The sequence below is a fragment of the Aptenodytes patagonicus genome, chromosome 1 (genome assembly GCF_965638725.1).
Source record: "Aptenodytes patagonicus chromosome 1, bAptPat1.pri.cur, whole genome shotgun sequence".
Classification (NCBI taxonomy): domain Eukaryota; kingdom Metazoa; phylum Chordata; class Aves; order Sphenisciformes; family Spheniscidae; genus Aptenodytes; species Aptenodytes patagonicus.
In genome coordinates this window covers 224,362,480-224,389,995 of record NC_134949.1, presented here as the reverse complement: position 1 = coordinate 224,389,995, position 27,516 = coordinate 224,362,480, and the positions used below count along the sequence as shown (strand labels likewise).

The following is a 27,516-nucleotide window of genomic DNA, read 5'->3' as shown; positions in this document are numbered from 1 at the left end:
TAACAAAATCAGAAGTCTGGATTTTACTCTCCGGGTAATCTGCACTGGAGGAGTTAGAAATTATTATTTCTTCTTGTGAGGATGAAGATATTTATGCCATGGGAAGGGAAGGTGTAAGTTAATGGCCATTACCATGAACGTTTCAGTCCAAAGCTCAGGCAGGGGAGATGATCATGTTTTAAGCAACACCCCAGTAGCTAAAGCACTCATCTAGCGAGACTCAAAGACTCTCAAAGCTCTCCTCCACCAAGGTGGGTGTTTGTCGTGGTTTAATCTCAGTCGGCAACTAAGCCCCACCCAGCCGCTCGCTCATTCCCCCCCGGTGGGATGGGGGAGAGAATTGGAAGGGTAAAAGTGAGAAAAACTTGTGGGTTAAGATAAAGACAGTTTAATAGGGAAAGCAAAAGCCACGCATGCAAGCAAAGCAAAACAAGGAATTCATTCACTCCTTCCCATCGGCAGGCAGGTGTTCAGCCATCCCCAAGAAAGCAGGGCTCCATCACGCGTAACGGTGACTTGGGAAGACAAACGCCACCACTCCAAATGTCCCCCCCTTCCTTCTTCTTCCCCCAGCTTTATATACTGAGCATGACGTCCCATGGTATGGAATGTCCCTTTGGCCAGTTGGGGTCAGCTGTCCTGGCTGTGCCCCCTCCCAGCTTCTTGTGCCCCTCCAGCCTTCTCAGTCGGTAGAGCATGGGAAGCTGAAAAGTCCTTGGCTAGTGTAAACACTGCTCAGCAACAACTAAAACATCAGTGTGTTATCGACATTGTTCTCACCCTAAATCCAAAACACAGCACTGTACCAGCTACTAGGAAGGAAATTAACTCTATCCCTGCCGAAACCAGGACAGTGTTTAACTCGACTTACCTACCTCTCAGCAAGTCCTGGGCAGCCAACCTTCACATAGGCTTTGAGGGCAAACCTGAGCAGATGGGAGAACTCACCTTTAGTGCAGAAAAGGAAGCAAAACGGGAGGCTACAGCCCAAGGGATGTCCCAGGCAGCACTGGATGGCAGGAGATCAGACCTATCTAAGATTTATCCAAGATGGGCTCAGAAACCATGGCAGGTGGTCTGAAGTTCTTGCTGTGAGAGCCTGAGTGTTCGGTCCGTTGAAAAGCAGAGAACTGATAGGAGTAGGCTGTAAGTGCCTTCACAGGGAGCAGATACCAGATGCTGAAGCTCTGACAAACCAGTAGACACAGGTCATACCAAGAAGAGGGCCCAGCCTGATATCAAAGCAAGGGCACATGCCTCTTGCAAAGAGTTTCCCAGACACGGCGTATCATCCTGGCCTCCCTCCCCTCCACGTCCTGGTCACCGCTCCAAGCCAAGTGGTGCATGAGACCCTGGCACGAGGGAAGTGGAGGTGCAGCAGTGGGGCAAAACCCTGCCATGTGGGCCCATCTGTGGGTTCAGTTGTGGTTGGTGAGATATGACTGGCCTCAGTTGGGAAGCTGAAGGCAAATGCAGATGAGGAGAAGATACTTCATTTTAAACACTAAGGATGATTTGACCTTTGGAGCCAATTACCTAGAGAAGTAGTGGGTTGTCTCTGTTGAGAGCTTGCTTGTTGATCAAGCTAGCAGGGAAGATGTTTGTTAGCCAAGAAGAATCATAGAATAGTTTGGGTTGGAAGGGACCTTTAAAGGTCATCTAGTCCAACCCCCCTGCCGTGGGCAGGGATGGATGGCTGCCATATTCAGACTAATATCTTTTGACCTCAAAGCCCTGGTTCTGATTAGGGGCTCTAGGAAGAATGCAAAATGCTTCCCGAGCATGCCAACTGCCAGCAGGACAAAGAGTAGGAGGAGTGGTATGTAGCGACATTGCCTTCTTCCTCTCTGCTTGCTTTTGTGCACGTTCAATGTTTAGACATCCCAAAGATGGATTTGTTAGTTTAACCTCATTCAAGAGCCATAGTTTTTCTTCCTGATCTGAATCCTGGTTTTGGTAAGGACAAAGGCGTTTGTCTCCAAGGGTGTAGGTCTGACCTTTTTATTCACCATTTCTCAGACGAACAGTAAAATACATTGCAAAATCTTTAGTTCTTCTCAGATGCCTCGCTGGAGGGCAGGAGGTGAAAGCGGCAGTGTGCAGAGAGCATCGGTGTGTTAAATCTCTTTGCTCAGCTAAGGTGATACATTACGTGTCTGCCAGTCAAGTGAAGCAGATATAAGGCAGTGAATGAACAGCCACCTCTCTTGTTTTTTCACACTGTTAAGTGCCCAGGGTGTTCTCCAAAAGACAGGCGCTACACCAAGCTGGGTGCAGAGGGGGACAGGCTGTCATTGAATGTGAATGCACACACCCCGTTAATTAATTATTCATTTTCTTTGCTGCATTTGCAGACAGGAAAATCATGTGGGATGTGGAACTTCAGGAGAAAGGAACAGAATTTGCATTTCGAATGAAATACTTCAATTTCTCCTAACCAATGCTTAATGAGCATGTGCTCTGGAGGATTAGCATTGCAGAGCGATCCCCCAGGCAGTATGGCCGGTCATGTGGTTGGACTCCGGTTCTGAGGTGCCAACAAGGAGCACAGAAATGCCGGTTAAACAGATTAGAGTAGCAACCCTCACCTTTGCAATTGTAGGATAATGGCTTCATCCAGGCTCCTCAGGCTTTCCCCCCCCTAGAGTTGAGCTCTGTTGGGTTCCTCTTGCATTTGGGGTCTCTTCAGAACCAGCAAGAAAGCCATGGGGAAGGTTGCGGTGGTGGAGACCTTGTACTGAAGCACACCTTGACTTCTGTTGACCGCTGCTTGTAAGCAAGTGGCATGTATAGTTCCATGTCACACATCTCTTTGCATCCACAAGTAGTTTAAAGGATCTTTTAGCCCCTTCAGCCTTACCCCGCTGCCTCCCTCAGATGCTCTGTTCAGATGATGCTCAGCTAGTGATGCCCAGAAAGCTGCAAAATGAACCAAATTTACAAAAAATACGCTTTCCAGAGGGGTGCCTTTGTGCTCTTGAGTTATGTGTGAGTGATTTGGGAGAGGTGCTGGGTACATTTTGTTTAGCCCAGCCCGTTTCCCGTAGCACAAGCAGCTGTAGAGCTTCACATAGGAGATGAAGGTGGGAATGAAGTCCCCTACGCTTACCTGCCAGCAAGGACTGGAGGGTCCAGATGGCCAGTTCGTTCCACCAGGGCTCCCGTGAATTAGCGGGCAGCTGATCTCCCTGGTGCTCAGACAAGCCCAATCCTTCTTACCGATCCCTGTGGGAAGAACAGAGGGCAGTCTACTGTTCCCCCTGCCCTTCCATTTTGGGGTTTTCCCTGCTGAGCAAGCAGTGGGGAAACCAGGCTGCCCATTGTGTACAACCTCCCTTGCAACAGCATCGCAAGGGGACTTACAAAGCGTGGAACAAGAGCAAGGCTTGGGCTGAAGGATAGACCTTCAGAAAATTAAAAAAAAAAAACCAGAACAGGCTCTGGGTACCGAAGTCCTGTTTAAAAGCAGACTGTGATGGGTATGTAAATACTGTTCCAAGCCTGGCACAACACCTATGCAGCATCACCACAGGCCGGTCTGAGCAGAATGCCCATGTACAGGGCAGTTTTTATGCCGGGAGCCAGGCCAACCGTATGCCAGTGCTTTGCTTCAGCAGCAGAAGGATGAACGGCTGAAGGAGCAGTTCTGACACCTGAACCTGGTGCTCTAGCCCAGTCTGTGGGAAGAGATCCCCCATGCATGGCTTTGGCAACATGGACACCCAATGGGACAAGCTCACCTAGGCCATTTGTCTGATTAGCTTGCAAATCAATAATGAGTAGAATACTTAGGAGCTCCCCTGTTGGGTGAGATCTCTGTTTTTCAGAGAGGGAAACTGAGTCAAGGAACTATAAGATGACTTGTCCATTGCAGATGTCCTTCAACCAAGGAACTCAGACTGCTACCCAACCCAGTGTCCATCACTGCCCCTACGATCATCATGTTACAGACCTGGGAAGGACCTCCGGAGACCCTCACCCAGTCCCTGCTCTGAGCCAAGCCAGGACTTCACTGACTATTCCCGGTGGAGGAGACTCGTCAGCATCCCTAGGCAGTCTGTCTCAGGGCTCACTACTTGACAGGGTTAGAAAGTTATTTTCAAGCCCTATGAATTAAGGAGAAGAGGAATAATTTAATATGTGCTACAGGGAAGATTCAAACTTAGAATTAGGAAAATTGCCTCACAGCCTTTCAGATATTAAAGTGGGCACATGATTTTCCATCAGTCATCTGTCTTCTAGAAAAAGCAAAAGTAATTCATTAAATAAGGTCTGTGGCCAAAATTTGTCTAGTGAGTATTTCCTAACGAAGAGTGATGCCTTGGCTGCTCTTAGGACACCAGTTCCTTTTCCGGGCAATGCAGAGGGATCAGGTAGATGGTTTCAACAGCTGGATGTTTTCATTAAGGTGGTGAAGGCACTTAGATGGCAAACTCCTGCAACTTTCAGTGGGGTAGTTATCCGCCTTCAAATACGTGGTCGGTAAAAATGTAGAGGTGGTGCAGGCAGCGTGGTGAGGAAAAGGGGAATAACTGGAAATGCTGTTGAGCCTTTGCAGTCCCTGCAGGAGCTAATAGAGATAAATCCTGCCTTTCTAGCTAGGATGGGAACATCCGTGTTTCCCACTGCAGCTGAGAAACTACAGAAAATTCAACCAGCAGGATCAGCACCAAAGACTAAGTCCTACATTAGGGAATGGGATGAGTGCAGTTGCTGCTGGCGGGGAAGAGAGATCGCTCTCCTTGCCATGAGGAAAGTGTGTTGGGACGCTGGCACAGGGCATTATCACTCCTTTTTTTTGCAAGACTGAGTCTGTCCCATATTGTGTCTCTTTGGGACATCTCACCTGGAGATGGTTGAGGTGGGGTGGAAAGACTTTACTATTCCCTCCCGTCCCCCCAGTAAATGTTCTGCTTTTAGTGGGGAAAGTACAAAAATAAAAATTATGGCTAAAACCTGAAACAAAATATGTAGGTTTGTATGATGAGTCTGGACCGCTTTGTCACTGTGAAGGGAAATGTCTTGCGTCCCGCAAGATCGCCTTTCATCAGCCTTCACATCCCCAGTGTCTCATGGGGGTTATATCTCTCAGATAGAGTGCCTTTTTGCCTGCTTTTTAAGGCACGAGAGTTTTTACCGTACTGGAAAATGTTCTACAACATAAATGTAACAATTACTGATTGCCATGTAGCACGGATGACTTGGAGATTAAAAGCTGCAGAAATTCAATTCTTTGAAAGTGTTTTTCACTCATACACACCAAACCTATTTAATGCTGGGAGCGCTACACATCAGCAAGCACAAACCCAGGAGCAGTGTGGGACTTTCCCATGTAAAATACATCTGTAAATCACACAAAGGTACAATTTGCACAACAGGCGGGAGCAGAGTGTGGAAATACTCAGTCCAACCCAGGTATTAGTTGCAGGCTGTGGTGGAGGGCTTGGTATTTTCTTTCCTCTCCTGAAAGCAGTTTTGATAGAAAGATGATAATTCATCCAGTCTTGTGGGCTGTAAGGACAGGGCTCCCCTTCTCCATGTGCTTCGATTCGTACCACGGGATCTGATGACACATGTAATAAATCAGCATCAGTCTGTTTGCTAGGTTAATCCTCGGATAACTTTCTAGGGCTCAGTTTACAAAATATTACTTGCATAAGCAACCTCCAGTCCCGGTCTCATTCATCACGGTGCAGGCATTAATCTGGATGTATTAGAGGATTGTCTCTCACTGTCTGGAATTAATATTAAGAAAGTGTTGGAAGTTTAAGTGTTCCTAGCCCTCTTCCACACCTAGGGGCTGCATCTAGGGTTGGGACAGTCCCTGAGCTGGGGTCTATGAGTCAGGGTGTCAGTTCATTAATTGCTGATTTCTTTTGGTTTAGGTCCATTCCTGGTGATTGCTGATGTGTTTATACAGGAACCATGGTCATTCTACGACAGGTAAGTGAAGCATTCCTTCTTCAGCATTTCTAATTTTACTCCATTACCCCAAGAACTAATAAAAGTCTTTTCTGGGGGGAAGGGTCAAGTCAGGCTATTTTTATCCTATTCTATTTCCCTAAAAGGACTGTAACAAGGTGCAGAGATACTCATTAGCCTTAATCCTTGATTGGCTTAGAGGAAATAATTGCTCTGTGTGTGTAGTCCAGATTAACCTCATGCAATGTTCCACTTCTATTTTCTCATCTGGGATGGCCCAGAAGCTGCATGTGAGTCCTGGATCTGCAGAATAATAAAACAGCTCATTGCCTGCCTTGAAGGCAATGCCTTGATCTAGTAAAGAATTAATTTTCAACTTCCAGGAACAGTGCTGCTTCGGTTGTGTAAAAATGGAGTCCTTTTGCACGTTTAAAAAGAAATTGAATTGAAGAATTAAGTTGTATGGCAGGTCTCGTGCAGATTCTGAAATACTTTAGGGCTTCAAACTGTAGTATTTTCCCCGTGTCTAGGCATAACACGTCTCTCTCACTCAGCTTCTGGGTTGTCTCATTGCCATGTCTCACCTGGGGAGGACTGACAGGACTGCCACGTGTCCTGGGTTGGGGCTGCAGACTGACTCAAATATGTCAACACAGTCAAGCATTGAGGCGATGGAGCAAATCTACCCAACCGTTTTGATTCAACTCTATGTCTTGGCAAATATGCTTTTGGCTGCAACTGGGCAGAAAGCTCTGGACCTTTGAAGCCACATGCAGGAACTCACGTGGTACCAGTTTATACCAGTGACAAGAAGAGCTGAGGATAGCTTTGGGGGTAGAAGGAATGCCAAAGATCTCATGGAGCAACTGAAATGCTCTTTACAGTGTTGCCCTGACCTATTGGGAGCTGTGGCCCAACAAAAACAGGCTGCACTTTGGTAGGGGAGATGAGGAGGTCGGTCCTCCTTCCAAAAGGCTCAGAGCCATTGGCCCCGTGTCGCAAGCTCTGACTGATGCATTTTGTGATCCCAAGGAAAACAAGTGTGGAAATTAAAACAAAGTAAGTTCCTATGCTAATTTGAAAGCTCAGAATAGCGGTTGTGGCTCTAAGAAATACCCTATAACAACTCTGTCTAGGATGGTATCACTCCAGGCTGCCTACAATGTCTCTCTGCTGGAGATTACCCCTCTGTGTTTCAGCTACTAGTTCATAGTCTTCTGTATTGGTCTGAATTCAGCCTTTGAAGAGCTTTAATCAGATCTTCCTAGTTATCTAAAAACAAGGTGTCTCGTCTAGGCAGGGAAGCAAGGCGTTTCTGAAGTCATTTCCTTCCCAATGTCTTAGGGTAGGATGGATACCTACTAAATTGAGTCCCCATCCCTGGAGGTATTTAAAAGACGAGTAGATGAGGCACTTAGTGACATGGTTTAGTGGGTGGTGGTGTTGGGTTGACAGTTGGACTCGATGATCTTAGAGGTCTTTTCCAACCTCAATGATTCCATGATTCTATGATACTCTTTCTGGAGATGTCTCCCTCCCTTGTCTACCTAAGCCCCAAGCAAGACTAACTTAGACACTTGACATTGAGATGGGCCCAACTGTGAATGGAGAGCTGTGGTGCAGGGACATAATTCTTTTCTTCTGTCACCTCCACTATCATGAAAGTAACTTTCAGCAAAGGGGACAAGTAGATGGCTCCAATAACATCATCAAGGCACTTTATGCCATCCATCTAGACACTAATTAGCCAGTCCCAGGATCTAGTCTGGGATTTGGGTCCTTATTAAAACCTCAGGATGTGGTTGGTCTGGTGTGAAAACAGGGCTGAATTCTTGGGCTTTTACCTCTCGTGTCTGTAGTATTACAGCAGTAAAGCTGGAGCAGAGCGGGAGTGATGCTGCCTTTACGTTAGCAGATGAGGAGTTATTTCTAGGATGTTACAGTGGAAGGAAAAACATAGTGGTATTTCTGTACTGAAAGCTGGATGCTGGAGAATAAACCTGGAGCCATATGTGATTGATGTGTTTGTATCGCCTGAGTGTTCAAAGCCTATCACCTCCAGGCAGGTATTACAAGAACCCTTAGCAGCGAAGCCTTAACATTTGGTGCGCATGTTCAGTCTCCTACAGGCTTTTTTAGAGAAGATACTCAGTTGTTTTCCATACAGACATCTTTTAGTTCATCAGGACTGCGTGTCGAAAGTGTATAAGGAATCTCCAAGTGGACTCCAAGAAGTTACCAACAATATTTGCTCCATTACTTTGGGATTAAAGCTGCTTATTATTAAACAAGAAAAACCCTAGCCCCCTAAAACAACCCGCGGTTTTCAAAAAGCTCTTCCATTTCTTGCTGTTCTCGGTAGTTTTGAGACTGAGTCTCCCTGTGGGTTCAGATGCTGAGCAGGTGCTGACAAATATCAGGGAAATAGGTTTGTGTAGAACTCGTTGTTTACTGCAAACAGCTCTCTGCAGCATGGATAAGGTGAGCAAGGACCCCTCCATAATGAAACGAGGGAGGTTGCCCAGTTGTTAGCAGATACAGGCTCTTTCTGAGGTCACTTTATACCAGTTTACCCTATCTAAAGGTCCAATCTGAGTCACACTTGAACCACATTGCTCTCTGTGGTCCAAAGAGCTGCCGTGTATGGTGGTGCTTAATTGCAAGTAGCAGCAATATATGTATTTTGCCTCCTTCGGTTTTGCTGAAAGATTTTAGAAATACATCTATGCTGTTCCTGATCAGTATGACTTTCCAGAGAGCTTTCCCTCTGTCTTGTCTTTTTTATTTTTTTCATTCTTGAATGTGCCCAACATGCTTACGGTCCTCCCCTCCCACCCCTTTTCCCCTGAAAACTTTCTCCAACAAGATCAACCAGAAGGGCAACCCATCGATCAGGCTAGATCAGCACAGAGCGCAGAGCTTGGTTTTCCTGCCTTTACCCAGCTATAAATCCAGGAATTTTGAAGATGAGCCCGTGGCATTGCACCCCTTCCACTCTCCCATCAAAACGATTCCCACTAGCACCTCCCGTAGAGGTCGGCTCTGGGCAGCTGAGCGTGGAAGGCAGTGCATGGCTCCGAGCAAGGAGGACAAAACGCACAGAGCTCCTGCCCTGTGTCTTCCACCCAGTTATTCAGAAGAAAAGCCAATATTGTTCCCCAGCAGGGGCCTGCAGGGAGCCAAACTTATCAGCTTTAGCTGCTAGCAAATTACTCATGGCAAGTCCATTTCTGTGCACAAAGAAAGGGAAGAAGAAAAAGAAGGGCTTCCTAAATTCCTGCCTTGGCAGCCTGACAAGTTTGTTTGGCTCCGCAGCACAGCGGCAGCTCGTTCCCGCATGTTCTGCCTTTTATTTAAAGCAGAGATGTTTTTAGAGCCAGAGCGGAGACCGGGAGGGTGTGGTGGCCCTGGCCGCAGATGACCGCAGACCCTGGCGAAGGGCACGTCGCTGCTCCAGGGAGAGGGTTTTGCCGAGACCACCGCTGTCCTGGTGGCAAATAGCAAATGTTTGCTGCTTGCCACGTGGCTGTTTTGGCCGACTCCATCTTCTCGCTCGCGTAAGCAACCCTCGTATAACCTGATCTTAAAGCCAAGGTTTCCCAGCGCTGCAAATTTCCTGCTGCTGGGCCAGACCGGCAGAAATCAAAATCACTTGTCTGCTGGGGAATAAAGCATGCTCCCAAAATTTAAGTATTTCATGTAGGACCAAGTTCAGCATCCCATGAAGTTCATCCACTAAACTAGACTTGGCAGAAGATGGTACCTGTAACACTCTCGTCTCCTGACCACGACCAGACTATATGAGGAGTATCACTGCTGTTATGGGTTTCTCCCAGTCTTAGTGGCCTCCGAACCTGCTCCTGGGGTTATAGGGAGAGAAGTAGAAATAGGAGTGAAAAGAAACAGCGGAGACCTAAGCTAAGCAGATAAAGGAGACCAAAGGTCAGCCAGCAATTAATGCCCTGAGGGATCAAGCACTGTGGATGCCTCATGCTATAAAGCTCTTTTTAGTTCGACACCAGGGCAAGGAAGGTGTCTCTAACTAGTCTGAAGCTTTACAGGAGCCAAGGCTCGGCCAGAGACCCCAGCTCTGCTCTCCTGGCTCGGCAGTGCTCCTGGTGGCGTGACTCTTGGGGGCAATGCCAAAACCTCGCAGTTTCTCTGCAACCATCCATTCTGCAAAGTCTGTGCCACCTCTGGCATTTCTTTGAGCATAAAACCCCCAATACCGCTTCAGCTTTAAACCCCACTAAACGAGTCCTACACGAACGAGACTGTCCTTGATATGTTCACGTCTGTGTTTTCTGAGGGTATTTGTGGCTTCCTGTTCTTGTCCCAGGACTGGCTTTTAGCTAAAATTGTCCTTTCCCCTTCTTGCTATTTCTCAGGTGTTTGTATAGAGAGCAATCACTTTCCTTCCTAGCCTTGGAATTGACCAAAATCCCACAAACCCCTTTTTTTCCCCTCGTAAAACAAGCTCTGCAGCCCTCTCATGATGGTGGCACCCCTTTCTGCACCTGCTCCAGCTTAATTTCTTCTTGCTAAGACCAGAATTGCACATTGCACTGCAGGTGAAAGGGATTTGTGCAGTTCATTAACGAGCAGGAATAGATTTTGTGACCGCCGGCATTTACAGAGACTCGGTTTGATGCTCCAGGAGATGTTTTCCCTTGGTGGGAGTAAGAATAGCAGAGACCAGATTTTGAAATCTTTCAGTCCATTCACAGACATCTCCCAGCTGGGCTCTGTGAGCACCGGTTTTACCTGGAGCTGACATACACAATTTTGGGTGTTATTGGATAATATGCTTTGCTAAGTGATTCATTGTGCTATATATTTTGTTAGCAAGGAGGAAAAGGCGGGGGGGAGAAAACCAACATTATTGTAGGTCTTCTCAGGGCTGATCTGTAATCATGTTATTAAAAAAAGCAAAGTGTAAGTCCACTGTTTGGATTCTCTTTCTCATAAACACTGAATAATTTAAGTCTTCTCCCATTTATGCCTTGTATCTGTCTGATCTATGAGTCTGAGGCTTCCCTGGGTAGCTGTAACGCAGCAATGAAAAGTCCAGCACAAGCCAACCAAAGGGCACATTTGCATATAGATTGAAACATGAATCGTTGGGAGCCATTCATTAGTTGCAGTGCTCAAGACATTTGGCATTTTAACAGCTCTCTGCATCAAATCCTTTCCATCAAATTTATGGGACAATTAAAGTGCTGGGGTAGCTGTGTGCAGAAAATGAAGCTGCAGGCTAGGGACATGTTCTTGCAGTGCTATGGCAGCGGAATATAAATTGCATGATGTCAAATAAAGGCAGAGCAAGCAATCTCAGCCCTGGTGTGCAGATACTCTGCCTCTTAGAGAGCCTGTCTGAAACGCGCTCGTTCCTGCTTTTTGATACCTTAGACAAGCTCTCAGGATCTATCTTCCCCAAAGTATATGCACTGAAACCTTAATCTATTTGATCTCAAGATAGAGAAGGCTTGGAGTGAGGGTTGTTATATGTGTGGGTGAGTTTAGCTTTGCTTTTTTAAGAGGCGGTAGCAAAATACCCAGCCAATGGGACATTCATTTGAGGGTATAGGAAACAACAAAGGACTCAATAACAAAATTTACCCTGAATTAATCTTGGAACCTTAGGTTTCCCCAGGGAAAATCTACATCCTCGGGGACAGGACTTGCACAGCAGCTCACATACCATCTTGTCTTCTTGATGGTAACTTCTCCGTGTCTGTCAGAGCCCTTAAAGATGGGATTTAAGTTGCTGAGACCTGAAGTCTGGAGCAAGAAGAGAGAAATTCAGCCCCTCAAACTGCCTCTTTCTCTTAAGCCCTCCAACTCATCATGGCCTCAAGTTGCGCCAGGGGAGGTTTAGATTGGATAGTAGGAAAAATTTCTTCACCAAAAGGGTTGTCAAGCATTGGAACAGGCTGCCCAGGGAAGCGGTTGAGTCATCATCCCTGGAGGTATTTAAAAGAAGTGTAGAGGTGGCGCTTAGGGACATGGTTTAGTGGTGGATTTGGCAGTGTTAGGTTAACGGTTGGACTCTATGATCTTAAGGGTCCTTTCCAACCAAAATGATTTTATGATTCTATAACCTGGCTCTGAAGTAGTCTCGCTGTTTGTATATGCTTTCTGTAAAGAAAAAGCCTGTAACGAATCTTGACCCTCACATGGCCATTGTGCACCAGCCGGTGGAGCTGGGGGCTGCTGGCCCTTCTAGCAACGCCTTTGCAAGAGTGAGGTTCAGGGAGGGAGGTCAGAAATCCTTCATCCCCACCCACCCCACATCTTATCCTGCTGCTAGGGTTCAACACAAGGGTTGATTTCCCTTGGTCCTCACTCCATCCATTGAGAGTCTGATTACTGTTCGTAACAGGAGGAAGCATCTTCATCTCAGCTGTGCAAACAGAGCAGAGAAAAGGATCTCCCGTCCCGTCCCATCCCCATCCCTGCGCACCCACTCTGTCTGCCCTCCACTCCCTCCCAGATGCGTGATACAGCTGTTGGCTGGACCACGTTGTCCATAATTTCACCAAAATCATATGACTTACAAGTACTTTAAAAAAACTCGAACATAATTTATTATTTCTTACTTATTGCTGTTGTTTTTACTCAGATCAGTTCTCAGATGGGATATAGGGAGTGACAATTGGAGGGATTTGGGTAAAAGGTAGACATTTAAGCCAACATGGCCGCTGTAAGAAATGTTTGTGATATGACATCCTTAATGGATCGTGGGACCATGCTTTTTAATCTGCTCCTTGTCGAACGGCTGTGCAGCAGGCAGGTGGCTCTCCCTGTTCGAGGCGACCTTCCTCTTCATCAAATTCCTCTTGCAAAATTGGAAAACGTTCAACAGCAAGGCATTAAAGAGGGAGCCCTCAACATTTCATGGATTTGGGGTCACAGGCACATCTGTGGAATGACCCTGACGTACACTAGTGAACGATTTGGCCCATAAGGTGTAAAATTCATTCTTTTTTCAAGCCACGGCATCATTTGCTAGCACAGGGTAGATTTGACAGCTGTTTTCCTAAAAAAACCCACCCCTTAGCTCTGGCTTTCTGCAATCAGGTTCAAGAAGCTGTGCGCAGCCCCTGGGACCCAGGGGAAGGAAAGCAATAACAGACATTTTCAATAGCACAAATTGAAAAATGGCTTTTTTTTCTCTGGAGAAAGTTGAACTGGGAGTACAGAGAATATCTGCCGAGATGTCATTGCCTGGTCTATAAATAAAATATTTTTATTGGAATTAAAAGCTGACTTCGAAGACAGAATTCCGATGAGAACGTCAAAACGATACGTTCCATGTCAGTCTTTAGCCAAACTCCAGTGTTTTCATGAAAAGCTTTGTTTATATATTTTTCCTGTTGCATTTTAGGTTTTGGTGAAATGGCATTCTCCAAGGAAAATGTCCAGTAAGAATTTTGGAGGAGTCAATCTATTTTTAGCTGGTTTATAAATGTGACCAAAACAGAAGGAGGATTTGGATGTTTGCTAGAATACGCATAAGTAGACTGTTCTGAAAAAAAAAATCTGTTTAAGAGCAGAGAAAATTCAATACAGTGAGTGAAATAGCCCGAGACACGCTGGTAAGCCGGCTGGCACTTTAGATACCTCTACTGGGGCTTTCAACAGCGGGGAAATGAGATGAGTAAGTGTGGACTGGGACTTGGGAATTTGTATGCCGATGCTTTTGCATTTCCATTTTACCACTCCTGGGTATATTTACAGATGTCCCTGCCCACGGCAGGGGGGTTGGACTAGATGACCTTTAAAGGTCCCTTCCAACCCAAACTATTCTATGATTCTATGATTCTATATTGCTCTAGTGGTCAGCGGTACTGACTGGCTCGTGCAGGGGTTGTGCATTAGACTGTTGCAATGTAAGGGAATTGGCTTTTCCCTGCTGACCACATCTACGGGGATCTGAGTTTTGCAAACATGAGAAGGTGATACGGTGGATCAGTCCTCCTCTCCTTCCCAAATCACCCTTGCTGCTTTCTGCACAAGGGAGGTGGCATTGGCCGAGGAATGCAGCTGCTTTCTTGCACTGGGGAAAGGTCAATCCTAAAAGTTTACAAGGATTTCATCCTCCATTAGGCAATTTTGTGAAAGGAGAAAACTTTACCAGCTATAAATTATGAGGACTTCTGTTCCTGAACAGAAATTATTATAAAATTCTGAACAGAGTTACAGTGTGCTGAAGTTGGGAACATATTTGTTCAGACCCAGGTCTGTCCCATCTGGTATTCTGTATCCAAACTGACTGCTGGTGAACACCAAGGGACGAGTGAGCATACAGTGTCATTTCCTCACAGTATTTTCCTATCCTTCAGCTAATTTTCTGGCCTCCACCTGTGAACTTTCAGCTCCGGGATTTTCCAAGCCTGATGTGATTTATTTGGTTAGTAGCCCCTAATGCATCTCCCTTCCAAGCACTTGTCCAGCTTCCTTACTTCTCCAGGTGTCCTATCCACCTCCATTGCTTTTTGCTGAACCTAGTACCTACTGGCTTCGGTTGGTGTCCCCTTATTTTTGGACTGGAGGAGTATTTTAAAGAAGTATCTCTACAGACTTGCCCGCTCTGCCCTAGGCGTCCACATGGGCCACTGGTGAAGATAGGATGCTACCCTAGATGGTCCTTCGGTGCACCATAACCTTGCACATCCATTTTCATGTCCTGCCTGAGGCAATTCCACTTACACGCTGAAAGTATTGCTCCCTCCTCACTCCTTTACCAGGAAGCAGATGCCCTCCGTCCTTTCCCCAGAGTCACTTTAGCAGAACCCAGGAGAAAAAGAGGTTGGCTTACGTTGCATGCTGAAGAAGAAAGAGCCAAATGCTGCTTGTTTCTAAGATTGGGAAAAATGGCTATCTGGGACAGAGCCTTGCCAGTGATTTGCGCACTACGACTCGGAAGCCTTTTGAGCAGCCGGTGTGAATGCGATGTGAGCAATTTCTGTGCATCTCCTACCACCCAGCCAGACGTTTTATTGCCAGCACCATTGCTGGCAAATGACTCTTAAGGTCACGCACTGCATTTTCATGACCTGCAAATCACTTTGTAAAGGCATTTTACTGCCCTTTAACCCCATAAAATTGCTAGATTCAGTGCAAGGCAGACAGGCAGCCCTTTTCCCATTAAGTAGATGCTTGAAGTTAAACAGCATTTGCATCCAGCAAAATGCAATGGAGGCATTAACCGTATTTCCATGCTGATACTCTGTCAGCCCATTCCTTACAGAAACGTAGGCCTAATTAATGTATCTATGTGATAATACTCTTGCGGTCTCAAAATCAAGGCTATATGGCATTTATTGAGTTTCTCAAAGCAAGTATAAAATTGATGAGCATTCTTCACTTGAATTAATTTCCCTTTACATGATTTAGGTTTTCACATGAGCACCAACCAGCTGCCTGTTGCTGGACCAGGATCTCTGCCATGCTAGGCACCTTGCAAACCCACAACAAAACCGAAAGTTTGGTTCCAGGAGTAACATTTAACAAAACCCGTTTGTAATGTAACCCTTTTCATCGTAAAACAGGTAAAATGTGAGACAAAACCGCTTTGGAGGCCACATCCTCTTACGCAGACTGTGCAGCGTATGCCGAATGGACTGTCCATGTAATAAAATACCCATGAAGAAAATAAGAAGTCCCAAGAACACAGGAATTAGTTGCTGTCCCAAAAAGCAAGCAGAGCTTATTTCTTTTATGGTTTTATTCTTCTAGCTACTATAGTTCAGGACATCCATATGAAAGTCTAATCCCACTGGCAATCTTACCAGCTACCATTCCTTGATATTTTCATGTAAGAAATAGGTCCAGCTTGCTTTTTCAAGCTGTGGCTACTGCTTTGGTTTTAATGGCTGGTGATTATTTGGTGGGACTTGGATTTTGAAGAAGGTTTCTGTGTTTGTGTGTTCATAAAGGACTGATGTTCAGGGTCTGGCTTCTGATTGCTCTCTGAAAGCCAAGTCTCTTCAATATGTGCCCAACGAGCTATAAGCCATTAGCTGTAAAACTGTCCCAAGCTCACAGTTCGAAGGCATCCACAGTGCACATCTGTACATGCCCTGATCCAACAAGGCAGCCGTCTTGGGTCTGCCAATTACAACTGTGATTTGAATAGTGGTGATTGTCCCCATCTTTACCATCTTGTGCCAGCCTAAAAACTCCACTTTTTCTCTGTTTGCAACTTCTAGGTTAGGGTTTGTCTAGCTGGACTTGCTGACTGGTTCCTTCAGACCCTTAATTAACGTGGTTGGCCTCTGGGGTCCCTACCTTCTTCCAGAGCCTTCTGGAATTTCACACCTTCCACAGCCCAGCTGTGAAAGGTGTGAAATTTGGGATTAAAATGCACACTATGTCATTCCTCATTCTGCTTAGGGTACTATTAGCATGAAAGTTGAATTAAAGCCCATGCAGAAATCATCAGAAACAAACCTCCTGATGGACTTGGTAATTCCAGGGAATTACAGCAGATGGGGCTGGTATTGTGCTGCCGGGAGCCCACGGCGCAGCTCTGCAGCTGGTCCACCTCCCCCCTCAGAGGGACCCACCACCAGCAATTTGGGAAGTTTTCCAAAGACGATAGGCAGAGGGACTTGAAGAAGCCAGGCTAGTGGCTGCAATTGCCAACCTGCTCTGGGTTTCCATTTCAAGGATGGTCCTGCATGGAACCAACCCTGGAGTCTCCAAACCCATGAAGCCAGCAATGAAATATGGATGATTTTGCTGAGTTTTAATAAATACGAGTAGGATTCTTTTTGTTATCTGTTTCCTGATGACAAAAAAGTCCAGGTGCTTCATGTTCTCAAGATTTTTTTGACATTGACATTTGGGAGTATCTTTTCTCCTTTTGGAAGGACGCTACTTGTATCGCAGCATCTCTGCATCCTTGTGGCTGGCACCTAAGGAACAAAGACCAGTATCAAGACATTTTGGACTGCATCACAAGCATTGCCAGCATGATTTTTTTGTTTTCCATTATGCCTTCTCCTGCCATTCGTTCCTCTCAGGAACTGGCTTTTCAAACACACGCCTGGAGCAATCCACTTCTCCCTTAAGCGGTCGTATCACAAACTCCCTCAAGATGCTATTGACGGAGCTGCAAACTAACCTTCCTCCAGACCCCCTCACTCTCCTCAGTAACCAAGACAACCCTCATGGATAAGCAAAGGGAATGTGTAAAAAGGGCAGTGCTGCTCAGATCCGGCGTGGCAGTGAAAGAAAAGCAGCATTACTCTCCTTTCATTCAATATTTCCAAAGATGAGACACGATATTTTAAATGATAGGGCTCGTCTAGACATATCAGTGCCACTTTGGCTAATGCAGACCCTTAGCACAGACACATTTCTGCTGGGAAAACTGCATTTACATGAGTATAGATTACTCCTATATGGGAAAAGAATACATTTTTACTAGGATTAAGCACTTCCTTGCACTATGTCTACATTTCTGTTTATGCAGGAATAGCTGTCCAGATTACTGTAGGCCCACATCTATTTGGTACACAGGAACTAATTGCAGACTAGATATCAGTGAGGTTATGAAAAGGCAGGGAGGAGGGAAGGAGGAGCCTGAAGTAAAGAAATGAAGGAGAAAGGATCTTCCCAGAGCACGAAAGACGAAGCTGCCTCCATCAGCTGAAACTCTGAACGAGAATTTGACAGATTGCGTATGAAAAGTAAAAGAGATTTTTATTGCAGATGGTGGAAAAATCCTGTTTTGTTTCCGCAGGAATAAAATCAGGTAAAACAATTGAATTCATGTGGTTGCTTTTAGGCTTCTTCGAACAGCCTTTGTGAGCCACGATGAAAAACATCCCTTCCAATTTACATTTCTGTGTATGATCTTTTTTTTTATTTTCCCCCTTCATCAGTACTGTATGTTGGAATTCAAACTGTGTCCTTTTTGTGAATCATTGTGATCTTGAAAAGGCTGTATGCCTCAGAGGCAGAAAAATGTTGGATGGAAATACCTGATTACCTCCGTCTGTTGCATAGTTCTGTAGCTCTTGCGCTCATCAGCTGTGACTCTTCTTTCATTAATCAAATCAATCAGCTCTCTGCCTTCACCCGGGGAATAAAGCTCATCCATGAGTGAGGCAGAGCCTCCATCAGCACTGCTCGGTGATGCCACAGCAGATACCTGCACAGGCAGCAGCTCCACTCCCCTGGCTCTGCTGCCAGCTGCACGTTCCTGCAGCTCTCCCTGCTTCTTCGCTGGGGCTTTGCTGATTGCCTGATGAGCCAGTTCAGGGGCTAAACCAGCAAAACACTTTGCAAAAACACATGAAAACGTTGCTGCTGGGTTAACTCCCTGAGCCCATTCACCGTGGGATCAAATCAAAGAAAGGGATGGCAGCGCGCAGCTTAGCTGTGTTGCCCAACCACAGGAATCTGCTGGAACCAGCATTCCTCCCAAATTGTGCTCCCAAATTGTGCTCAGAGAAGGAGCTGGCATTCCCTTAATCCCATCTTTCTAAAGCTTGACCTACAGAACAATATGCATTTAAAGGAAAATGTCCAAAATCTTTGCTTCTGGGTGGCTAAGGGCAAGCGGTTTCCATCGTGCCTCCTATGGCAAACTAGGGAGCTCTTAGCCGCACCCTCGGTTGTCTGGGGGACAGGGGTGACCGTTGTTGGTAGATTTAGAGTGGATCTGAGAGCTCCCAGTGTGGTACCAGTGCAACCTCTTTACTCCTAGGACCTGAAGGAATATGTCTCGGTCTAACAGTACTAAATTACATGCTCCCATCCTAAAGCGCTCCCCCTCTGATTCCTCCTGGTTTTATTTTTCCCCTCCCCATTTTTCCAGATTTGTATGTCTTATGATTGCTCTGTCATCTTCCTTTTGGATTTCTTCCATTTGCGTTTAGGACAGGACCCAGACATATGGCTAAAAGGCTCAGTCTTTATTTCCTGTTCCACTTCTGCGTCTTAGCAGATTTTTCAGTCACATCCCAAGTGGTGGCCATCAGCTTTTTGTGTGAGACTTGATACGCAGTGTCCTGGCACAGCGTTTGGGTGGGTGACGCCCGGGGCCAGCCTAATCTGCTTCTAACGTCAGCGGATTGCCAGATTCTCCGCTTCGCCTGTGACGGTAATGCCATAGGAGTCATGGATTAAATCTATGTCTGTGTTTGTCTGCACACTTAAAACCCACTCCTGAGCCAAGAGGTCCCAAACAGTCAACAACAATGTCCTTGCCAAAAGCCAGGGATGAGGTCAGACATCACTGGGAGCTGAGCCTCGTTGCACCACGCTGGATTGCGCCCCTGCAAACCTAATTAAATCCATCATTTTTGCTCCCGGAGTCTTTGACTGTCCCTCAGCATTAAATGGGAAAATGTTGGGATGGGTGCCACGTTTGTGGGTTGTTTTTTCCCTCCTGTCAGTACCGAAGTTAGAGGATGAGCAAGCGGTGCATTGATTATTGAATTATTTAACAATTCCTCTTGCATCTCTGCCTTTGCTTCAGAAAGCCTTTGTGTGTAGCACGTTACCTTGGCTGACAGCTGGTGCCTGATGTGCTATGAGAAATTGGGAAGAGAATCTTATTTATTTATGAAACAGGAAAATTATTAGGGTTACCGACTAGCAGCATGTATGTTTCCTGCACTACGGTTTGTTGTTAAGTAGAAATTCAAGCTTTTTCTTCCTTTCCCACCTTTTCTCGATGCTGGTGGCGATTGCACAGCTAAAGATGAGTGCAAAGAATAGAGATGAGCAGTCCTAATTCTCCCCTGGGTTGCGCAGCTGTGGATCCAGGAGAAGCTCCATTAAACTGAGCAGGGTACACCCATGTAATCGAGAGCCGAACTGAATCAGATAGGTGATATCTAGAGGTGATATGTGTTTTTAGCAGAGCATACTGCCCAAAGGGTTCAGGTAGCTGTTGGAAGTCTGCACTGGCATAATATGCTGTGATGCACCAATACATTTAGATTTCAGTCTGCTCCCCGAATGACATTGAAATTTGGAGCTGGGGGGAGTGCCTATGTTTGCATTTGTGTCTGTGTGCTCTAAGGATTTTCTGCTTCAAAGACGAGCAGTAAGGAAGAAAAGAACTCAGCTTGGATCCAGCTCTCTGGAGACCTGGGTGTGTGATCGTGCCTGTTTCCAAAAACCAAAAAGCTGCATAAACGGGGTTGTTTTACGTCAGTTGTCAGAGGAATGGCCCACAGATCACATTTGGCCCACACGGTGCATCGACAGCCATTCTGCAGGGTATCATCTTTCCTATGGCAGACTCGATGGTCTTAGAGGTCTTTTCCAACCTCAATGATTCTATGATTCTGTGATTCTATTTTAGAAAAGTAAGTGTTGTGCTGCAGGGAGTAATTGGTGGAGCACTACTGACCTGAGTCCACAGGCAGCCTCTGCTAACCAGTGATTTTCCATATCCTTCAGCAATTTACCTGAATATCAACTCTCAGGGCCCCCCACGCAAGGGGTAGGAGCCACCTTAGCTAGCTTTGGACACCCGTACCACACATTTATACCTCCAAACTGTCCTCTTCACACACCCCTTTAGGTCAGTATTAGCCGACCTAGTTTAAATACCTGCTTTATGCAGAGGTGACCGTAGAAGCGCCTCTTTCTTTCCCTTGAATGTAGAATAAAATAGAATAGAGTATTTCAGTTGGAAGGGACCTACAATGATCATCTAGCAAAGATCTGGATGTCTTGCTCAGAGGTGGACACGTGCACAGGGTTAGTAGACTCCCACCGGACCTGTTTCACTGGATAACTCAGCTTTTCAGTGATAGCTGCAAAGCAACCAGCTCAAGAACACCTCCTCAGCCCTGGCAGTGTCTGGTGCATTTTCTTTGGGTCTGAAAAACAGGCTGGGGCAAAGAAACCCAAGCTTTCATTAAATTAGGTTGTTCACCTGCTGTGAGGGTGGTTCCTGCAGGTGGCATTTCCCTTTTTTCTCCAGCAGTGAGGTCCACACCACCACGGTAGCACTTAATGGGAGCTCAGGTCTCAGCAGCAGCATAAACCTATTGCCTGGGTCACCATCAGTTGCATTTGCCCCTTACTATGCGTGTGCACAGAGCGTGTCACAGCAGGACCTTGACCTCAGCTGTGCCTGCTGCTGCAGAGGTATAATAAAACATCGGATCAGGGTCCAGCACGGCTCTTCGGGCTCATACTTCTGTCTCTGCAGTGAAGAGTCTAATGTTACCCCAGGGAGCTGTAATCTAAACCGGATGGCATTGCTGACAGGCTGCCAGCCAGCTAAAGGTTTGTTTTCCTCCATTGTGTCCCTCCCCTTATTGTCCTAAGTGTGTTTATTTGTTTCCCACATAAGGCATAGCACGTTCCCTTAGAAAAAGCATGCTGATATAGGCTGCTTAATGCTGTTGCTCTGCCCCTTGATGCATACAGAAGGGAGGCTGATTTCCAAGCCGGGTCATCCCTTCAGAGGGATGGGATTTCCCATTTCCAGGAGGCAGCATGCTCAGACCATTCAGACAGACAGCCCTGCAAACGCCAAGTACCTCTGGCTGACACACGTGACTCTGTCTAACGAGTCCCCAGAAAATCTCCAGCTAGCAGAGGAGCAATGCAAAAAACATGCAGTGGAAATGTGTGAAATTACAGATCTTCAGCAGCCCCAGCGTCAGGGAAAAAGTAAGTGCACTCATGTAAGAGGACTGCAGAGACTGGATTCATCCCTCTGGGCTTCCACCTCTACTTTGCTCCAAGGATAACCTAGGGCAAATCATTCCTCTCCTCTGCTCCTTAGTTTACTCTTTGGCAGCACACGGGGATACGCGGCCTCAGAAATGCGGTACAGGGTGTAGCTGAGCAATGATCGTAATGTCTGCTCCGGTGCAAAGTGAGATAAATACATCGGCTGCTCTTTCTCAGATCTGCTGCTCCCACACTGCTCCAGCTACCGTGGTATGGCAGTGAGGAAAGGTGTGCTGATGAGCAAAGAGCATCTGTAGGACCCAGCCCAAATCCAAAGAGCCCATCCTATGGGTCCCTTTATATACATTTATTCAGACCTTCCTTCCACGTGCATCCTCTCATTGATTATTAGCTTTGTTTGGACATCTATCTTGTACTTTCTAGGGGAGCAAAAATGCAGTCATTTACAGCACTGTGTGCTCAGGTCATGCTGGAGGTAGACATCTCCCATGAGATTGCTACGTTTGATCTGTGTCTCCTTCTCCCTACATTACTACTGCATCTCATGTACATTTTTGCTTGCTCCTTTGGTGGACTGTAGACAACCATCTTATTAATCTCCAACCTGCCTGCTTATCCATGAGACTCGACCTCTTCCTTAAATCACCTGCGCAGCTACAAGAATTAGACACCTTATTGTTTCAGGGCTTTGTAATATGGCTTAAGCCTGCAAAGTTATTAATCCATTATCTGTCCCTTGGGCAAGGATTGCCTCACTGTTGTCACTGCTGTTCACTGATGAGCAGAAGTATCTCAGTGTGAGTTTGATGTACCCGTCATCTATGGTTGTCCTTGGTGACTGTGTCCCATCAAGGGGACCTATGAAGCCTTTGTTCCTCTAGATAACTTTCTACCAAGAATATGTCCTCTGCATCATGGACAAATGGATTCAAAACCCTGTGGAATCAAGGCATCAGTAGAGTTTTGCATTAAAATAGTGATAAATGAGAATGGCACGGGAAGTTTAGCAGCTGCACCACTATCTAGTCATGCATTGCTCTGGTCTGTACAAATGATGCTGAGTTAGATTCAAAATTCCCATGGAAGAGACTTGGGCCCAGCTAGAGCGGCCTTAAATTCTCTAGATGAGCAGAAAAGCCTTTCCCAGATGAAAATGAGAAATCTCAAGTGTATCTAAGATAGGACAGGAAAAAGCAAATCTGGGATGACTGTAAAATGTCTTGTGCTCTTCTGGTTGGGCCAGCAGTCCTGATTAGTCCTTACAAGAACAGTCCTCCCTACATAGAAAGAGAGATTGCAGAAGCGGGTCTGCAGAGCAGCCAGTGCAACCTCATTATCTCTGTGGTCCTCATGTTCAGCACATTTTCATCCACAGCCCAGGTGCTCCTCTCACCTATGGGCACAGAGGCTGTGCTGCTCTGAACACCTTCCACTCAATTATTTAAAAATCAGTTGCTATGGATCTGCTCAAGGCGATCAGTTTAAAGAAAATGCAGATGGCCTCTGGTTTTGAGTTCCCGCTGTGCTTTGGTTAATTTGGTATGTAAAGGTATTACGTTAATTAAATGCCATGTGTTGCATGGGGACTGACTGCATTTGTGGATTAATAAGCACCCGAGTGTGTTCTGTGCTGAAAGTCCTCAAGCTGGCAGACGGTTATTACACTAAGAAAGGAAGGTAATGAAGAGAAGTCACGGGGAAATGAAGAGCTTTCCTATTAATCCTGCAACAGTTTTTCCAGAACGAGTGGTTGCAGTGTCCTTCAGGTCTCCAACCAAGTATCACCCTTTCCTGGAGAGACTGGAAGAATTTAAGTGAAGAGAAGCAAAGTTGTTCAGTTTGCTTTGAGACTCCTGCAGCACCAATTCTATGGAGCAAGCGTGCTAGCTGGCCAGTGGAGGACCATGGCTGGTGCGTGGATTTTTTTCTGCTAGGAGAAGATCTTTACCAAGAACCATATTGTGAATCAGGTCAGAGGGTGCCCTGCAAGCAGCAGGCACGGTCACGCTGGAGGTCTAAAGCAAACCGGCCACAGCTGTCTAACATTCATGGTGGAATAAATGTAGAAAGCAGAGAGAGGAACAAATACCACTGCGAGATTTTGGAAATGTTGAAGAGGAAGAAAGTCATTTTCATGCAGCCATGCCCTGAGGTGGTGGAAGATCAGGACAGAGACCAGGGCAAATGGACACTACTCCGCAATGTCAACCAGGCCCTGAAGCCCACGACCATTTTAGTGGTAAGATAGGGGGTCCCGAGCTCTGAGCATGGCTGGGAGCTTTCAGGCTACTTTGAAATCGGTCTCGCTGTTTGATGGGATCCTCATACTGCTTATGCTGGCTTCTCTCACCTTCCTCCTGAGTCTTTGTTCCCCCCCCAAGCGCTGCAGCTCCCCTGTGGTGCAACCTTCTTGCTCTTTGCATTTGGAAGCTCCTCCTAAAGATCCTTTTCATGAATTGTGTTGATCTGTGTGTGCACCCATCGTGGTCTTTCTTCCTCTTGCACTGCTGTTTAGTTGTCACTGACCCATAGCTTGTGAGGTCCTGAGGGTCTGCCCCAGAGCATTTGGAAGGACACTAGCACCCAGCAGCTGCGTTGAGGAGGAAGAGTTGGACCATGTTGATACTGTAAAGTGACTGGTGGTATTTTCACTTCTCCAGTACTCTGTCGCGTGTGCTGGAAAATAAACTGCATCAGTCCAGGCATGAGGCAGGTTATGCAACTTATAAGCCAGTCTGCCCGAGCTGGTAAATGCATGAATCACCCCGATTTGCCCTGAAATCCCCAATATATCTGCTGCTTTTTGGGCTGATCCGAAGGTGATTGCATCAGCGGAAGGAGTGTAACCGACTTCCATGGGTTTTATATCAAATTGATTAAAGTCAGGGAAGGAAATAGGTCAGCACTCTTACTAAGTGATGTTATTTTTTAACCCCCAGACCTTTCTGAGCTTACCAGCTTAGCCCATGTTTTTTTAGACTTAGACTTGTTTTTTTCCACCAGTATTAAGAACCGCACTTTAATGTGTTTAGAAAGACCATTTTGAGGGGACGAGCACTCTGTGCATTAGGCAGGCAAAGCACAGGAGTTGTCTTAGTGGTAGTACAGTATCAATTTTCCTTGGGGAGAGCAGACTGCCTTTTTATCTCAGCTGTGTGGTAACAGAACATATGAAGCAGGCTGTTTTTACAGCTATTCAAAATTAGAGATTTAAAAAAAAAACCCAGCATTGCAATTCTTGTTTTCTTGATCGAGAGCAATTTTTATGCAGCTGCTGAGGTGTCAGAAGGGCTTTCTGCTGAGCAGGGACTGAGCAACCTGGCTTTTCTCTTGCTGACACCTTGATCAAGTTACTCACCCTGTGCATGAATTTGCCCAGCTATGCAGCGAGGATGACAGTGCTGAACACTCTGAAATGCTTTGAGAGTCTTGGATCAAAGGAGCTAAGAAATAAATATTAATATAAGTGGATTTATAATGTATCTGTGCATGACACTGCATTCATTTGTTGTTTTTTTTCCTTTTTAACTGAGTTATGGGATGTGAGGGTAAGGAAGTTAATGAGAAGAAGATCTGAATATTATATTTTTTATGAGCTGGGTAAAGATACTTATAACAGTGCTGTAGCACAAGCCTCTGAGGAAAAAAAAACCCACCAAACTAAGGGCTGGATCCTCAGCTCCATGTAAGCACGATGACTTTGTTGATATCCTAGGTGAAACCTAGCAAGCAGCTACCAAGGGTGGAGTCTACCATAAAATGGCTGGGGACTCCTTGTGTGTAGTATTTCTCCATGTGTGTGTCCCTGGGTACAGCCTTACACCCCTGTGGCGCCCACAGGTTAGTATCTCTCAGAAGTCCCGGTGAGCGATGACTGGGATGGTGAACGTTTCACCATGTTTTATATTGCTGGATGTCTCCAGTTCCCACTGCCCAGAGTGGAGCTGAAGGTTGTTCATCAGCCCATTGGGTCAAACCAAATCTATAAAGACTCTGTCCGCACAAGTGGTCGATAGTGGATGCTCAGGCAAGGGGTTATGTCAGAGCACATGCAAAGCGATCCCTCCCATTTTTCACTTTCCCTTCTCCCAGCAGTTTTTCAGGACTTCAAAAGGTAGAGACTGCATTTTCATCGTGCTTAATAGGTACAAGTGGAGCTGGCCCCCGGGAATGTGGCACGAGGTGGGGTTCACAATATTAAACTCAGATGCCTGAAAAAGTACATTTGCTTGCTTGATGCAAGCGAGCCTGACAATAATTTAACTAGGTGGCTCCCAATTTTAGCACTTCTTCACATTGAGATTAGGGGTGGAAAATCATTCTGCCTTGTTCAAAGAGTGTGGGTCACGCTTGGGAGTTTAGTTTTGGGTTATTTTGGGGTTTGCTTTTGTATTGAGGAAAACAGCCTTTTTGCATTCGAGTAATTTAATATCCACAGAGCTGATGAGCAGATAGTCCCTGCCCAGCAGGACTGACAAGAGGTCTGTAGGATCACCAATGACATGGAGGGAGTGGATAGGGGTCAACTGCTTGCTGTGTCTTCCAAAACGAAAACAAAGAGGTCTCAAATGAAAGAGGTGACACATTTGAAACGTGCAAAAAGACACAGCTTTTCACGCTGTTTGTATCTAAACTCTTCCTCTGAGATTATGGATACTGAAGCTTTGCACAGCTTCAGGAAGCAACTGGACGTGCTCACAGTAGATAAAATCCACTGAGAAGTATTAAATGCGAAGAGCCCACCTACAAATCGCTGTCGATGGGAGGCGTCCTGAAGAATTATATATGTCTACCCCTCTGGTATGTTCTTAACCCTTCTTTAGTCATCCCCTTTTCACCAGTCTCCAGGGGAGGGGAATGTATATTTGATAGTGGTTATCTGCAAGGAAAAAATGTGCCACAAGCCTCCAGACAAGGCTTTCCAGAGCTCCAAACCATCGCCTAAGCGTGACTTTCTAGGCTTGTACATTGCACAGAGGGAAACCTCTGCCTGGGTGGGTTTTTCTGCCTGTATCAGTGCTCTGTAACCTGCTTGCTGGATGCAGTCTGTGACCGACGACCGCTCACGAGCTCATGAAACAGAGAGATAGTGCAGTGGGTGTATGCTGTGTGGAGCATGCCCTACTGCTATTACCTTGCAGGATGGTTCCTGAGCATCTGTGAAAAAGGGATGGTTTGTGGTTTACAAAGAAGTAATTTGACTTGTACCAATGATTTGGGTCCAAACCATCAGCATCTTGCATCCCAGGGGATGCCGAACCTTCTGCAGCTCTGGGTGTAACTGTCCTCTCTTTGGTTGCAGGGGGATTATGTGTGGATGGACCTCAAAACTGGACGGGAATTCGATGTCCCCATTGGAGCGGTGGTTAAACTCTGTGACTCTGGACAGATCCAGGTTGTGGATGATGAAGGCAATGTACGTACAAAAGGTTGTGATGACCCTTCTTCAGCTCAATGGGCCTGGCTAGGCCAGGGGTCATAGGGTCATGACGACTGACTTTGTCACGGGCTTCTCATATGTCCTTGGAATCAACTGTGCCATAGTTTTCTATTTGTAAGGACAAGATAATGTTGTGTCGCTACTTTTGTGGCGGTACTGGGAGTGAAAAGTTGAGAAGCTTCTTGAGTACAATGATAACAGAGGCCTCCAAAACACATTTAGATACTGCTTTGAGCAAACCCACCTCGACCTGCTGTTCCTCTGCTGTTATCCAGTCCTTCCTGACCTCCTACCAATACAGGATGTGCCCAAACACTGGTTCTCCTTCGATTTCCCACCTCTACCTCTGTGCAGTGGTGGCTGTTTTAGAGGAACATCTATATCACAAGCAGAGGGTGACCAGAGGATGTTCGCTGTCCTTTATAATTTTTTTTCCAGCCTGAGATAATTGTGAATGCTCTCATTCCCTTCAAGGA

The 27,516-nt window shown here is 46.1% G+C and overlaps 1 protein-coding gene across 2 annotated transcripts in view; it reads left to right on the top strand.

Annotated features, from left to right (window-relative positions):
- Positions 1–27,516, top strand: part of MYO7A (myosin VIIA) — a 108,636-nt gene that overhangs the window by 14,770 nt on the left and 66,350 nt on the right. For both annotated transcript variants that reach the window (XM_076328470.1, XM_076328471.1), the window contains exons 2-3: positions 5,886–5,943; positions 26,903–27,016. In XM_076328470.1, coding sequence (XP_076184585.1) covers positions 5,926–5,943; positions 26,903–27,016 — 132 coding nt within the window. In that variant the 5' untranslated portion in view covers positions 5,886–5,925. The remainder of the gene's footprint in view (positions 1–5,885; positions 5,944–26,902; positions 27,017–27,516) is intronic.